Source organism: Nerophis lumbriciformis, linkage group LG27 (assembly GCF_033978685.3).
Source record: "Nerophis lumbriciformis linkage group LG27, RoL_Nlum_v2.1, whole genome shotgun sequence".
NCBI lineage: Eukaryota > Metazoa > Chordata > Actinopteri > Syngnathiformes > Syngnathidae > Nerophis > Nerophis lumbriciformis.
Window position 1 is genome coordinate 31895253 of NC_084574.2, and position 14799 is coordinate 31910051.

Sequence of the window (14799 nt, forward strand, 5' to 3'; positions counted from 1 at the left end):
TACCATTAGCTCCATCTATTTGTTGACATACGGTGCATCCAGAAAGTATTCACATGCAGCGTTTTGTTGTGTTACAGCCTTATTCCAAAATTGAATACATTTGTTTTTGTCCTCGTAAAGAAAATGTGATTTTTTTTTTTTTAATATTTAGCAAATGTATTAAAAATAACTAAAGATAAATCACATGTACATAAGTATTCACAGCATTTGCTAAATACTTTGCTAAAGCACCTTCGGCAGCAACCACAGCCTCAAGTCTTTTTGAATACGATCCCTCAAGCTTGGCACATCTGTCTGGCAGTTTCGCCCATTCCTCTTTGCAACACCTCTCAAGCTCCAACAGGTCGGATGGGAATCTTTGGTTTTCCTCCAGGATGTCTCTGTACAAAGCTGCATTCACCTTTTCCTCTAATCCTGACTCGTCTCCCAGTTCCTGCCGCTGAAAAACATCCCCACAGCATGATGCTGCCATTGCCATGTTTCACTGTAGGGATGGTATTGGCCTGGTGATGAGTTCAAAGAGTTCAATCTCTGTCTCATTAGACCAGATCATTTTGTTCCCCATGGTCTGAGAGTTTTTCAAGTGCTTTTTGGCAAACTTCTTTCTAAGAAATGGCTTCTGTCTGGCCACTCTACCATACAGGCCTGATTGGTGGATTGCTGGAGATGGTTGTCCTTCTGTAGGCCATTTTCTCTCCACAGAGGTATGTTGTAGCTCTGACAGAGTGACCATCAGGTTTTTGGTCACCTCTCTGACTAGACCAACATGAATGCAGCAATGTACAGAGACATTCTGGATGAAAACCAATGCTTCCTGTCCAACCTGATGGAGCTTGCGAGGTGCTACAAAGAGGAATGGGCGCCAAGTGTGTGCCAAGTTTGTGGCATGTTATTCAAAAAGACTTGAGGCTGTAATTGCTGCCAAAGGTGCATCAACAAAATACTGAGCAAAAGCTGTGAATACTTATGTACATGTGATTTTTTTGTTTTCAATAAATATGCATTTCGAAAAAAACCTTTCACATTGTCATTACGGGGTATTGTGCGTAGAATTTTGAGGACAACAATGAAATTATTCCATTTTGGAATAAGCCTTTTAACATAACAAAATGTGGAAAAAGTAAAGCATTGTGAATAGATTCCGGATGCATCATATTTGTAGCCTTTGACCTGTAAGGCTAGTTCACACATTTGTACAAATTTCCAACTTTTATTATATACGATCAGACTCATTTGGTCAAGCGTTAAACTTGGACTGTCTAAAGAGTGGCCCAGGGGCCATTTGCAGTCCGCAGCTAATTGTGGAATAAAAGAGCAAACGGGTGTAATGTAACAAGGAAATGTTACATTATGGCTATGTGACACAAGGCTGCCACATAGCCAGTTTTTTTTACTTTAGAATTGTCATTGATCAAAAAAATAATAAAAACTTGTAATCGACTAATAGATCTGAAGTTGATCTTGAGATTTAAGTGGCGAGAGAAAAAATTATAAATATTTTTTAAACACTTTTATGAGGGGGTGCTTTTTGGATCAAGTACTTTAGTCTGATTCAAACCGTCATTGATCAGAAAATAATAATGTACCAAAAGCCATGTTGTTGTGGATTATTTTGATATTTAAGGCTCTTAATACTTCACATCAAATATTCCACTTTGAAACATTTTTAGGGGACCAATATTACATATTTTGTGTTTTTCCGATTAAAAAAAGAGAGTTTTGACAAAAAGGGCATGAAACATAAAACAAAATTAAACTAATTCAACGGATAGATCTAAAGTTTATCTATAAATATTTAAGTGTTGAATGTGAAAACAATATATTAATATAGGACTTATTTTTAACACTTTAATGACTGAGATACTTTCGGGTCCTAAGGACATTCAACAGTCACCTAAATTGATGGAAGCCTTAAAGGTTACAATAAATACTGTATTGGTTTTAAAAATTAAAAATATCAAAATGACCCCCGCATGCTTTTGCAATTAAGTTTATATATTTTAAATGTCTATATTTTCCACAATAATTAATTATATTAAAAGAAAATGCACTTTAGCTCAAGGGATTTGTTTGTCTCATCAACACGTACATGCAGGGAGCGCGTGCATACACACAAAATCAGTCTACATTTGCAGTAACGTTGTTGTTGTAATTGAATATACAAAAAAATTATAGCTAACGTAAGCAATCTAAATCACTATCATTAGCTAACAATACACAAAGCTAATGCGTGTGCACGTCTTACGTTTTTACAAAATAGCCATCATTCCATCCTAAAAGCCGTAAGAGGGTGGGATATAATGCTTAAAATATATTAAAATTATATATATATATATATATATATATATATATATATATATATATATATATATATACAAACCCCGTTTCCATATGAGTTGGGAAATTGTGTTAGATGTAAATATAAATGGAATACAATTATTTGCAAATCCTTTTCAACCCATATTCAATTGAATGCACTACAAAGACAAGATATTTGATGTTCAAACTCATAAACTTTATTTTTTTTTTTGCAAATAATAATTAACTTAGAATTTCATGGCTGCAACATGTGCCAAAGTAGTTGGGAAAGGGCATGTTCATCACTGTGTTACATGGCCTTTCCTTTTAACAACACTCAGTAAACGTTTGGGAACTGAGGAGACACATTTTTGAAGCTTCTCAGGTGGAATTCTTTCCCATTCTTGCTTGATGTACAGCTTAAGTTGTTCAACAGTCCGGGGGTCTCCGTTGTAGTATTTTAGGCTTCATAATGCGCCACAAATTTTCAATGGGAGACAGGTCTGGACTACAGGCAGGCCAGTCTACTCTTTTACTATGAAGCCACATTGATGTTACACGTGGCTTGGCATTGTCTTGCTGAAATAAGCAGGGGCGTCCATGGTAACGTTGCTTGGATGGCAACATATTTTGCTCCAAAGCCTGTATGTACCTTTCAGCATTAATGGCGCCTTCACAGATGTGTAAGTTACCCATGTCTTGGGCACTAATACACCCCCATACCATCACAGATGCTGGCTTTTCAACTTTGCGCCTATAACAATCCGGATGGTTCTTTTCTTCTTTGGTCCAGAGGACACGACATCCACAGTTTCCAAAAACAATTTGAAATGTGGACTCATCAGACCACAGAACACTTTTCCACTTTGTATCAGTCCATCTTAGATGAGCTCAGGCCCAGCGAAGCCGACGGCGTTTCTGGGTGTTGTTGATAAACGGTTTTCGCCTTGCATAGGAGAGTTTTAGCTTGCACTTACAGATGTAGCGACCAACTGTAGTTACTGACAGTGGGTTTATGAAGTGTTCTTGAACCCATGTGGTGATATCATTTACACACTGATGTCGCTTGTTGATGCAGTACAACCTGAGGGATCGAAGGTCACAGGCTTAGCTGCTTAGGTGCAGTGATTTCTCCAGATTCTCTGAACCCTTTGATGATATTATGGACCATAGATGGTGAAATCCCTAAACTCCTTGCAATAGCTGGTTGAGAAAGGTTTTTCTTAAACTGTTCAACAATTTGCTCACGCATTTGTTGACCAAAGGGTGACCCTCGCCCCATCCTTGTTTGTGAATGACTGAGCATTTCATGGAATCTACTTTTATACCCAATCATGGCACCCACCTGTTCCCAATTTGCCTGTTCACCTGTGGGATGTTCCAAATAAGTGTTTGATGAGCATTCCTCAACTTTATTAGTATTTATTGCCACGTTTCCCAACTTCTTTGTCACGTGTTGCTGGCATCAAATTCTAAAGTTAATGATTATTTGCAAAAAAAAAAAAAATGTTTATCATTTTGAACATCAAATATGTTGTCTTTGTCTTTGTCCCCACATCTGCAGTCCCCTCCAAGGTTTCTCATTGTTATCCCATTGGGTTGAGTTTTTTCTTGTTGTTGTGGCTTGTGCAGCCCTTTGAGACACTCGTGATTTAGGGCTACATAAGTAAACATTGATTGATCGATTGATGAAAATCTCACGGTACGATGTTGTCACGGTATTAAGGCCACGGTATGATATTATTTATGTCCAAAAAAAAGACACAAACATTTTACAGTGTGTAAAATAAAGAGGCAGGTATGTTTAGGATAAACAGACTTACTGTAATTGAACACAAACATATTGCTAAAATGTTGTAATCATATTTATTACTACAAACATGCATTTTTGAGTGCAAAGAATTGTGCAGGGACACCCACTGTTTCAAGAAAATACAGTTGTGTGTCTTTAAAGTGACCATGTAAACATGCAGTGTAAAACTTTAGTGTCTTTAAACTTTTACATTCTGAGAAATATTGTCCTCCACAATGGACATGTTTATATCAGTCTGGAAAATGCTGTTTCTCAGAAACGTTACCAAACAATGTAACTTTTAATCATGCAAATACCTCACAAACTGATGTTTGGCTTCGCTGGCTTCAAATATCTTTTCTGGATGACAGTTTATGTCGCTTTGGCATACTTGCCAACCCTCCCGGATTTTCCGGGAGACTCCCGAAATTCAGCGCCTCTCCCGAAAACCTCCCGGGACAAATTTTCTCCCGAAAATCTCCCGAAATTCAGGCGGAGTTGGAGGCCACGCCCCCTCCAGCTCCATGCGGACCTGAGTGACGTGTTGACAGCCTGTTCACACGTCCGCTTTCCCACAATATAAACAGCTAATGATGGAGGGCGAGTTCTTGGTTTCTTATGTGGGTTTATTGTTAGGCAGTTTCATTAACGTCCTCCCAGCGCGGTAACAACACACAACAACAGCAGTCAAGTTTCCGTCTACCGTAAAGCAGTTCGTCTGCCGTAAACAGCAATGTTGTGACACTTTTAAACAGGACAATACTGCCATCTACTGTACATGCATATGTGACCCACCCATAATGTGTCACATTTTTGTGTTGATTTATTTATTTTATTTTGTGGTTTGAATTCGTTTTTGGAGCTGTCATTACACATTTATCAGTATTCACATTGGTCAGTAGGGGGCAGTAGGGCGTTTCTTCCCAATTGAATGCTATCACCTGCAGACCGGAAGTGTCTTGTCTTTCTGATGAGCGCGACCAGTCTGAACAATTGAAACGTCCTGTGTGCTTTTTCCTCCTGTATAACAGGTTAGTTTTGGTGAATCAACTCACTGAATAATATCCATGTGATCTTTATAAGTTTAAGTACACATTCTGATGATGGAGCCTAATTCTAAAGTGTTTGTGAGTTGTAGTTTGTATTTGTGAATGAATCCAGTGCACAGCTGCAGTAATCAATACAAAAAGGCGACGTGAGTACGCAATGTTTATATAGGAACTTCTGATCCTAATTCAGACTCCCAAATTAGAGCTCCCGTTTTCTTATTGATTTTATAATGTATATTTGTATAATGTGTGTGTTCTGAAATAGTGACAGAGAATAGAACGAGGATGGACAATTCAACCCTTAACTCAACAATGAGTAGATGAGTGTTATGTGTGTGTATATGTGTAAATAAATGAACACTGAAATTCCAGTATTTCTTTTATTTATTTATATATATATATATATATATATATAGCTAGAATTCACTGAAAGTCAAGTATTTCTTATATATATATATCTTAACCACGCCCCCAACCACGCCCCCCGCCCCCCACCTCCCGAAATCGGAGGTCTCAAGGTTGGCAAGTATGCGCTTTGGAAATGCTTGAGACGAAAGTGCTGTGCTTTACGTTGTAGAATGCATACTTTCTTACCTCCCCCAAAGAGGTTATGTTTTTCTGTTTGTTAGCAACATAAGTCAAAAAGTTATGGAGAGATTTTGATGAAACTTTTCAGGAAATATCCCAAAAAATTAATTCCTCTCATCGACTACGAACACACTTCCTGCTTATCGCGTACCACGCCCCCTCCTTGCCAGCCCGCACTGTGCAGAGGATTCTGGGAGATGTAGTGTATTTTCAGACCCGGCCGACGCTAAAGCACCAGAAGAAAAATACATACCAAGATTTTGTTGATATACAACCAGGTGCACGGTATTATTGTAAAGACTTTGAAACCAAAATACCACAATATTTACAATACCGTTACACCCCTACAAAAAAGCATTGCTAACGGCTAAGCTCTTGGGTGGGTGGATCGATACAAATTAAGTTAAAAAGTTAAAGTACCAATGATTGTCACACACACACGAGGTGTGGCGAAATTATTCTCTGCATTTGACCCATCTCCCTTGATCACCCCCTGGGAGGTGAGGGGAGCAATGAGCAGCGGCGGTGGCCGCGCCCGGAAATCATTTTTGGTGATTGTTGAAAATTTTTATGAAAACCTGATGAAATATTGATAGTAGCAAGTTAATGGCCAATACTACAGTGATTACATTGATATTTTTCATTATCACAAAATCTTTTTTTTGTCATTTTTGTTGTTGTTTACAGATTCAGCAAATGAGAGCCAATACTAGTTTTTGCTTTTGTTTAGTTAATTTGCACAATTGACTTGAATTTTGTGTGAAATAAAAGGGAATACAAAAATTATAAAAATATTCATTGATGTTGTTACACCGCCATCCTGTGTTTTTGTCCGATTATATTTGTGATCAAAAATGTAATAATTCAATGATTTTGAAAATTTGAATTATCATTGGTATGGAATATACTGCCATTGTCACTAATTTGTAGTATCGCCCAAAAATAATGTAAAGTATCCAAACAACAGAAAAGGAAAAGGTGTTTATCACATTTTAACTGAAGTGGAAATAGAATCATGTTACAACAAAAAGTAACCAGATATTAACAGTAAATTACCAAGTAGATTAATAGTAGTTTTGAGAAAATATTACAACTAGACGCAATATGTTACTGCATACATCAGCAACCAAATTAGGAGCTTTTCTAACTTGTTTTGAAATATTTACATTATAATTTATATGCCAAATAATATACTGTGATGTAGGTCTGGGCGATATATCAAGTTTGTAAGATATATCGATATATTTTAAACAAGATATGAATTAAGAAAATATCGTAATATCGATATAATTTATTTCACGTTAAAATGAACAAACACCGCTTATTTGTTGTGTTCCTTGTTCTCCCCCGCTTCTCTCTCCCTCTCAAAACTCCATGGGCTCTCCTTCCTCCTTCCAAGACGTGCTTGCACGTATAAGAACATCCACGATTGGTTGGTTGTTTACTACGATGAGTCACGATTGGTTAAGATTAGGGAAAAACATTAAGGACAGCCAATCAGAGGCAAGATAGGGCGGGTCATCAAACCAGGGAGGGAAATCACAACAGACATCCCAAATGACGACGAGAGAGTCGGAGAAGAGAAGAGACAAAATTCAATCGGGCGATTTATATATTAAAAAAAGTGGAAGATGGCAGAGGGATTCTCTTCCTTTGATATTTCTTTTAGCAATGTAGACGACATCCAGGGAACCCACAATGCGTCTACTTGGCAACATTTAGACAAATGTATGAGTCTGGATAAAACATTCATTTGAGTTGTTTACCATGTAAACCCAAATCAAAACTGTTCTTGAGTTGCCAAGCCGGGCATATTTCGCAGGAGAAATGCTGCCAAAAATGTATGCTGAAGTGAGGAAGATCATAGCCGCACAATTAAGAAAAGTCACTTACTTGGCGCTGACCAGAACCGTACGTGTGGGACAGTCCATTACATCGTCCACTGGGAATTTAAAAGTGCCTGCCTGCAATTTAATTTTTATCTGAGTTTGATACATTTTGTATTATTTTCACAGCTATGTTATTTATTTTACTTAGAAGGAATATTTTTCCATTTTATTTATGTTATGTAATTCTGTGCTGCTTAAACAGTTTATTTTCTGTGCCGTTAATACCCATCTTGACTAACTGGGTTAATAAAAGTGCCACTGACTGTTTACAGTACAGTTGTCATTCAGTTAAATTTGTGCAGCCCTTTGAGACACTTGTGATTTAGGGCTATATAAATAAACATTGATTGATTGATTGATTGATTGAAATTTCAGTGGATCTCGCTCAAAAATTAATATCTTTGTTTGTATACTTTCACCGGAAAATATATCGACATATATATTGACTATGGAGTTTAAGTAAAAATATATCGAGATATACTTTTTCGTTCATATCGTTCTGTATATGCAGGGTATTCGATCGTGGCGCACCACCCCAGCAAAATATTTGCCGCCACATCTTAATAATGAGGGGGTTTTTATGTGACAACAAATTAAAGTAATATAATGTACTGTAGCATCCAGAAGAACACACACACAGTCCAACGCTCTTTTTAACTTTTATTGCCAATCTTATGCTAACAACCGGCCCAATTCCAACACTTCCTCATTTTCCGCCAACACGAACATACACATCACCCACCACCAGCAAGTAGTTACAGTATAATTGTAAACATATAGTTCATTATTTCCGCACTAACAACTACTGATGGATAAAGTGAATTGGATAGTGATGTATCGTAAAAAATGTGACTTTGATTAGCAAAACAGCACTACCGAAACATGATGTGATAGCTTAAGCAAGACACACGAGATTGTCTGGATCGGAGGCAGCATGTCCGTGATGTGGACATACTTTAATATATCCAAGATATTCCCGCGGATTTACAAAATGTAAAAGGACCCTGGCAGCTTTTAAGGAGAGAAAGGCTCGCAAAAGCGCAAAGCAAGTGTGACATCATGCTTGCTGCAGCTCGCATGGAGCGACAGTCTCCAACAACACCATAAAAATATGCTAGATTTGTTGCTTGTCATTTTTAATCAAGATAAAGCGGATAAAAGGACTGGAGAAGTCTCTAGACTCTTGAAAAATTCTCAACAAAGTATATTGTTAAGCAGTAACAATTGAAAAATACAGCAAAACGATATTATGTAAGAAAAATATATGTTAATACTAACTGTTAATAACACACATTTGTATGAATGTATTTATAATTTGTTTTGCCTTTTTTAAAGGACGTATATGCATCATAAAATATTATATGACGTCATATTGACTACACCCCCACCACAACAGGTATCTTGGCAATCGAGGAGAAACCCTGATATCATTATCGCAAGATGTTGCTGTATCAGAATCAGAATCAAAATGAGCTTTATCGGCCAGGTATGTTTAACTCACAAGGAATTTGACTTGGTGGATTGTGCTCTCTTTTTTCAATGCAAGAAACAAAGAAAAACTACAAGAGAGTACAGTAACGTGGTGGCCATCCGCGGCGCCATCTTGGTGTGAAAACAAGAGGGAAACATTAAAGAACACAAAGGACATAAAATACATTAAAGGAATACAGAGCTGATGCCACTAAGCTGCCACTTCAGAGGCGTTATTTCTACATACAGCTACAAAAGTAAATAAAACACAACAGAAAGAAAAAAAAAAGCGCAATACATAATACATGTTGCGCATATACGATCATGTACGCACCATGAATAGACAAACAACAAAACAAAACAAACACCATTTCAACACTCACATAATCCGCAGTGGCCTCTGCGGCGCTCCACATCATCGTCTGCTGGTGTGCGTTACACAGGTAATGTTAAAATGCTGTAACTATCTTACATGACATAAACGTATGAAATATGGTAACTGCATAACAGGATACAATAAAGTTAAGGAAACTATCTCATTTTAATCATGTGTATGAGTGGATCTTGAAGTGAGGGGAGAGGCTTGATGAAGGCAAGTACAATAGGGAATGTATCATTTCGCAATGCAGTCGGCTGAAAATGATGGAAAGTGTCACTCTACATAGCAACTGACGCTTGGGTCAAAGTTGAAATTGCCACAAAACACATTTGAAGATAATCAACATTATACTGCCTTTTGGCGACTAAAGTGGATAGCACACCCCCCTAATTTTCCACGTTTCATGTGTCAGGTAAACCGCAACAAATTAGGCCACAGGAATCCCCTTCCTACTGTAAACTTTGGGCAGTCGGTTTTAGTCACATTCATGCGGTCATTCAAGTGTTTGAACAAGTGAACCACGATACAGTACAACGTTACACGTGTTAATGAGTTGTGGCTACTGTGCAAAGGGAAGATTACTAGTGTTTCCCATGAGTCAATACATTTTATGGTTGCATTCCCACCAAACAAAAAGGAAAAACGGCAAATAAAAAGTAAAATAATGCTAACGACATAATGACTGCTCAATGTGTATCACTTTAAATCAAATATTTTGGTAGATCTATAAACTTTCTGTGTGGAGTTTGCATGTTCTCCCCGTGACTGCGTGGGTTCCCTCCGGGTACTCCGGCTTCCTCCCACTTCCAAAGACATGCACCTGGGGATAAGTTGATTGGCAACACTAAATTGGCCCTAGTGTGTGGATGTGAGTGTGAATGTTGTCTGTCTATCTGTGTTGGCCCTGCGATGAGGTGGCGACTTGTCCAGGGTGTACCCCGCCTTCCGCCCGATTGTAGCTGAGATAGGCTCCAGCGCCCCCCGCTACCCCAAAGGGAATAAGCGGTAGAAAATGGATGGATGGATATAAACTTTAAAAGCACTCGATCACTGCATTTAAGGCCTGAATATTTACACCATGTGATAATTCCAGCATTTTGATCAAAATATGGTATTTGCATGGGTGCCATCATCCAAAATTGTTTGAGCTCCACTTCATTATAAATGTATAGGCTGATGTATTGCAACATTTTTGGTTTTTTTCCATATTGTTGTATATATAAAGAAAAAACACTCCAGTGTTATGACTCATGCTTCCACTTCCCTAACTGAACAGTTATGACTGATATGTGACCCCTCGCCCCAGCCCGTATGATAAATTATTTATCATAAAGACAAGGGAGTGGATTATTATTTTTTTTAATATTAAGAACATTATGTGTTTGGTCTTTTACAGTCAAGGAGTTCCTTGCTAAAGCCAAAGAGGACTTCCTCAAGAAATGGGAGAGCCCTGAACAGGTGAGACATGACAAGTGGTCATCCTAAAAGAAAAAAGGTGTGCTTTTTTTCCCACTTATCAAATAGGTATGCAGTTCCTGCAAAATAATGTGTTGCATTTCCATATTGAAGAAGCAATGAAACAAAACAACGGGCGCTATTATATCCTGTACAGACCCAAATTATTCATACTCTGCAGGCCTAATGGGATTTTTTTGAAAAATGAATAGGCACCGTCGGTCCGTCGAGCTGTAACTTGCTGTGTATAGCACTTCTCTGCCTTACAGCCAGGTGGTTCTGATTTTGAATCTCAGTTTGGAGCTCTGTGTGTCCCTGTTCAGTCTGAAAACATCCTTGGAAAGTCAATTGGGACTCAAATTTTTAGGTTTGAGGGTGAATGTTTTTTTTTTTTTTCTATACTGTATGCGCCCTGCAATTGATTGGTGACCACTTATTTGTGTTCAGTCTGCTGGGACAGGCTCCAGATTAACAAATATGCTGGAAAATATGACTACATGTACTGTAGCTTCTGGCTTGAAATGACACAAGAAAATGTCAAAAGACTATAAGAAGTGTTTTTTATATTTTTTTTGCCAAAATTATTAATTTCTCTGGCAACTTTGCGCAAACATTTTTGCAACATTCCAAATGATCAGTTAGATGCAGAATATTGTGTATGCCTGAGAGAAAAGTATGAATAATTTTCCAAAGAGCACATTTCACCAAACATTTGTTAAAAATAATTACCTATTAGTTAATACCTCTCAACATACTGTTATATATATTTACTGCAAAACATAGCATAGTGGTGTAAGTTACAATAGTGTATAATAATATAAAGCAGTGGTTCTTAAGCTTTTTTTAACCAAGTACCATCCCAAAAAACTTGGCTTTCCAAGTACCACCATGATGACCAACATTAAAATATAGTAGTGTAGTAGGCCTAAGTATTCATTAAAAGCAAGGCAGGGGTTTTATTTAACAAATATATTTAATATTTTGGCCACTGTAACATTACACACAGTCTGAATAGTAACACTGTGTTTGAATAAAGATAAATAAAACACTGTACTTTAATCAAGTGATTATTTGGTGCACCACTAGATGTAGCCTGCGTACCAATAGTGGTACACGTACAACAGTTTGAGAATATCTGATTTCACTGTATAGAATAAAAATCTTTATCTTGCCTTAAATGTGTTTATTTGTAGATGTTTGTATTGAAAAGGATGAATTATTCAGTTGCACACCTCCTAGCATGTAAGTGTAACAATGGTAGACATACAGTAAATCATTCGTTGAAAACATTGAAAAGTTGTAATAATGTGTTTTAGTAATTTTTTTGCAATGAAGTGGAATGTTCCATTGTCTCAGTCAATGGAAGGATTTACTCTATAAAGGAACATGTTGTATCAAATAGATTAGAAAATGAAACTTTCCCCCTCCAGAGCACATCGCTTGTTCGTCACAGAACAATCAACTGAGCTAACACTTTTTGTTTTGTCCGTTCAGAACACTGCTGGCCTGGAGCAGTTCGAGAGGTTGAAAACTCTGGGCACAGGCTCTTTTGGCCGCGTTATGCTGGTGAGGCACAAAGAAACGGGACAGCATTACGCCATGAAGATCCTCAACAAGCAGAAGGTCAGTCCGGGTCAGAATCAAGAGGCAAGAAACAAGAATCAGATTGAGTTCAGAAGTCGAGGTGTCAAGTTGTTTCCAAGTGTTTCTCACTCATTTCAACAAAGTCAACATTACATTGGAGCGTATTATGTTGGGTGCAGAAACATGTATTCAAACCTTCAAACTAGAAAAAATACCTCTTCGTATTAAGAATGTTCAAATGTAACTTAAAACAGTAAATCATTTTGTCCAGAATCTAATCTGTCCTCCTCATAAAGCTTATTTTTTAAAGGGGACCTATGACCGCACAGGAACTGTTTGCTGACGGACTTAAAATGTACACCAAACCAAAGCATGTCCAATACATTTAATCTAGACACAGGTTCTTAACCTTTGTGACATTGGGGCCCAACTTTTGCCCATTCAAAAAGCGCCAACAATACTCCATTTACATTTTGTGACTCGAATATCAACCAAGTATTGGTGGTATTAATATTATAAACGCCAACGCAAACAAAATGTTAACTTCTGGGTTCCTATGTTTACATCATCGAGTGGTCTGCTGCTTCCTCGCTTCCCTGTACGTTTATTGTAAATCATAAATTAGGCTTGTCACCTGAAAAGCAGTTGGCAGAAGATATAATCCGACAAGTTGAGACACTTTGATAGCCATTTAGGATCTGGAACTGGTGAGAACGACACAAAAAGCACTTCTTCACAACATGTGAATAGAGTATTGTTGGCGTTTTGTTAATAGAGAGAATTTTTTGGGATCGACAGAAAAGCTTCCTTTATTAAGAACATCTAAAGTCAAGGCCACTGAGACAGAAAGCATTCAGGACGGGCGATAATACGATAACGACATATATCGCAGAATAACTTTTCCTTGATGAAAATACAAGACAATTTGATAGAGACGAACTGACCTTGTTATTTGGCGTGGTGAGTCTATAACAAATCTTACAAGTTTACGGTGCCTTGTCTTGGCGGAAAGGAGACAACTTTGTCTTGCAATATGCATACTTTATTTTAACATGTAGCAACACTACAGTTTCAGGAACAGGAATATCCACGCAGCGTGTGGAAATTTACAAAGGCACCCGAAATGGCTGTCCAAGACCATGCCTGTAAGACCGGTGTAGGTGTTTTTCTTGAAAACTTGAAAGTGTTTGCTTGGTCACATTTTTAGTTTGGTTTAAATTAGGGCATCCATCCATCCATCCATTTTCTACCGCTTGTCCGTTTTGGGGTCGCGGGGGTCGCTGGAGCCTATCTCAGCTACAATCGGGCGGAAGGCGGGGTGCACCCTGGACAAGTCGCCACCTCATCGCAGGGCCAACACAGATAGACAGACAACATTCACACTCACATTCACACACTAGGGACCATTTAGTGTTGCCAATCAACCTATCCCCAGGTGCATGTCTAAATTAGGGCAGTCAAATTTAATGTATAAATTCATGCGATTAATCCAAAAAAACATTGCATTAATCATGTGTAAATTCCGATTAATTCTCACAATTTATTTGCTCCTTCACTTTAACCGCAGATGGTTACCTAAAAGGTGTTGGGGTTGTTATACTGTCAGTGATTAGGTCAGTGCTTAAGTCAGTGCACAGATGAGTGAGGAGACAGACAGGTGTGCTTGCTGCATAACTTCAAAATTAACCCAGACAGAGTTTTAAGCAGACAAGTAAAACATTCCAAAAATGTTTTTATATGACATTCTTAAAATAAAATTGCATTTGTGTCAAAATATTGGGGACTTTTTTTTTAGGTTAATTTGAATTATGTAGGCAAGTAAGATTAATCCACATTCAAAAGTGTGATTAACCTGTTTAAAACAATTTATCATTTGACAGCCCTACTGTAGTTTAAATATGTGCACCCTATTTATTTACAGTATGTGAAACAGTTGTATGTTGTAGCCTGAAAAAAATGGGATTTCATTGAGATAAGGTTACATGTTGATATAATCAATCAATCAATCAATCTTTATTTATATAGCCCTAAATCACAAGTGTCTCAAAGGGCTGCACAAGCCACAACGACATCCTCGGTACAAAGCCCACATACGGGCAAGGAAAAACTCACCCCAGTGGGACGTCGATGTGAATGACTATGAGAAACCTTGGAGAGGACCGCATATGTGGGTAACCCCCCCCCTCTAGGGGAGACCGAAAGCAATGGATGTCGAGTGGGTCTGACATAATATTGTGAGAGTCCAGTCCATAGTGGATCCAACATAATAGTAAGAGTCCAGTCCATAGTGGGGCC

At 37.9% G+C, this 14799-nt stretch overlaps 1 protein-coding gene across 2 annotated transcripts in view; it reads left to right on the forward strand.

Annotated features, from left to right (window-relative positions):
• The window catches only part of prkacab (protein kinase, cAMP-dependent, catalytic, alpha, genome duplicate b), a 44029-nt gene that overhangs the window by 11251 nt on the left and 17979 nt on the right, over positions 1-14799 (forward strand). For both annotated transcript variants that reach the window (XM_061988107.2, XM_061988108.2), the window contains exons 2-3: positions 10862-10923; positions 12415-12543. In XM_061988107.2, the coding sequence (XP_061844091.1) occupies positions 10862-10923; positions 12415-12543 (191 nt within the window). The remainder of the gene's footprint in view (positions 1-10861; positions 10924-12414; positions 12544-14799) is intronic.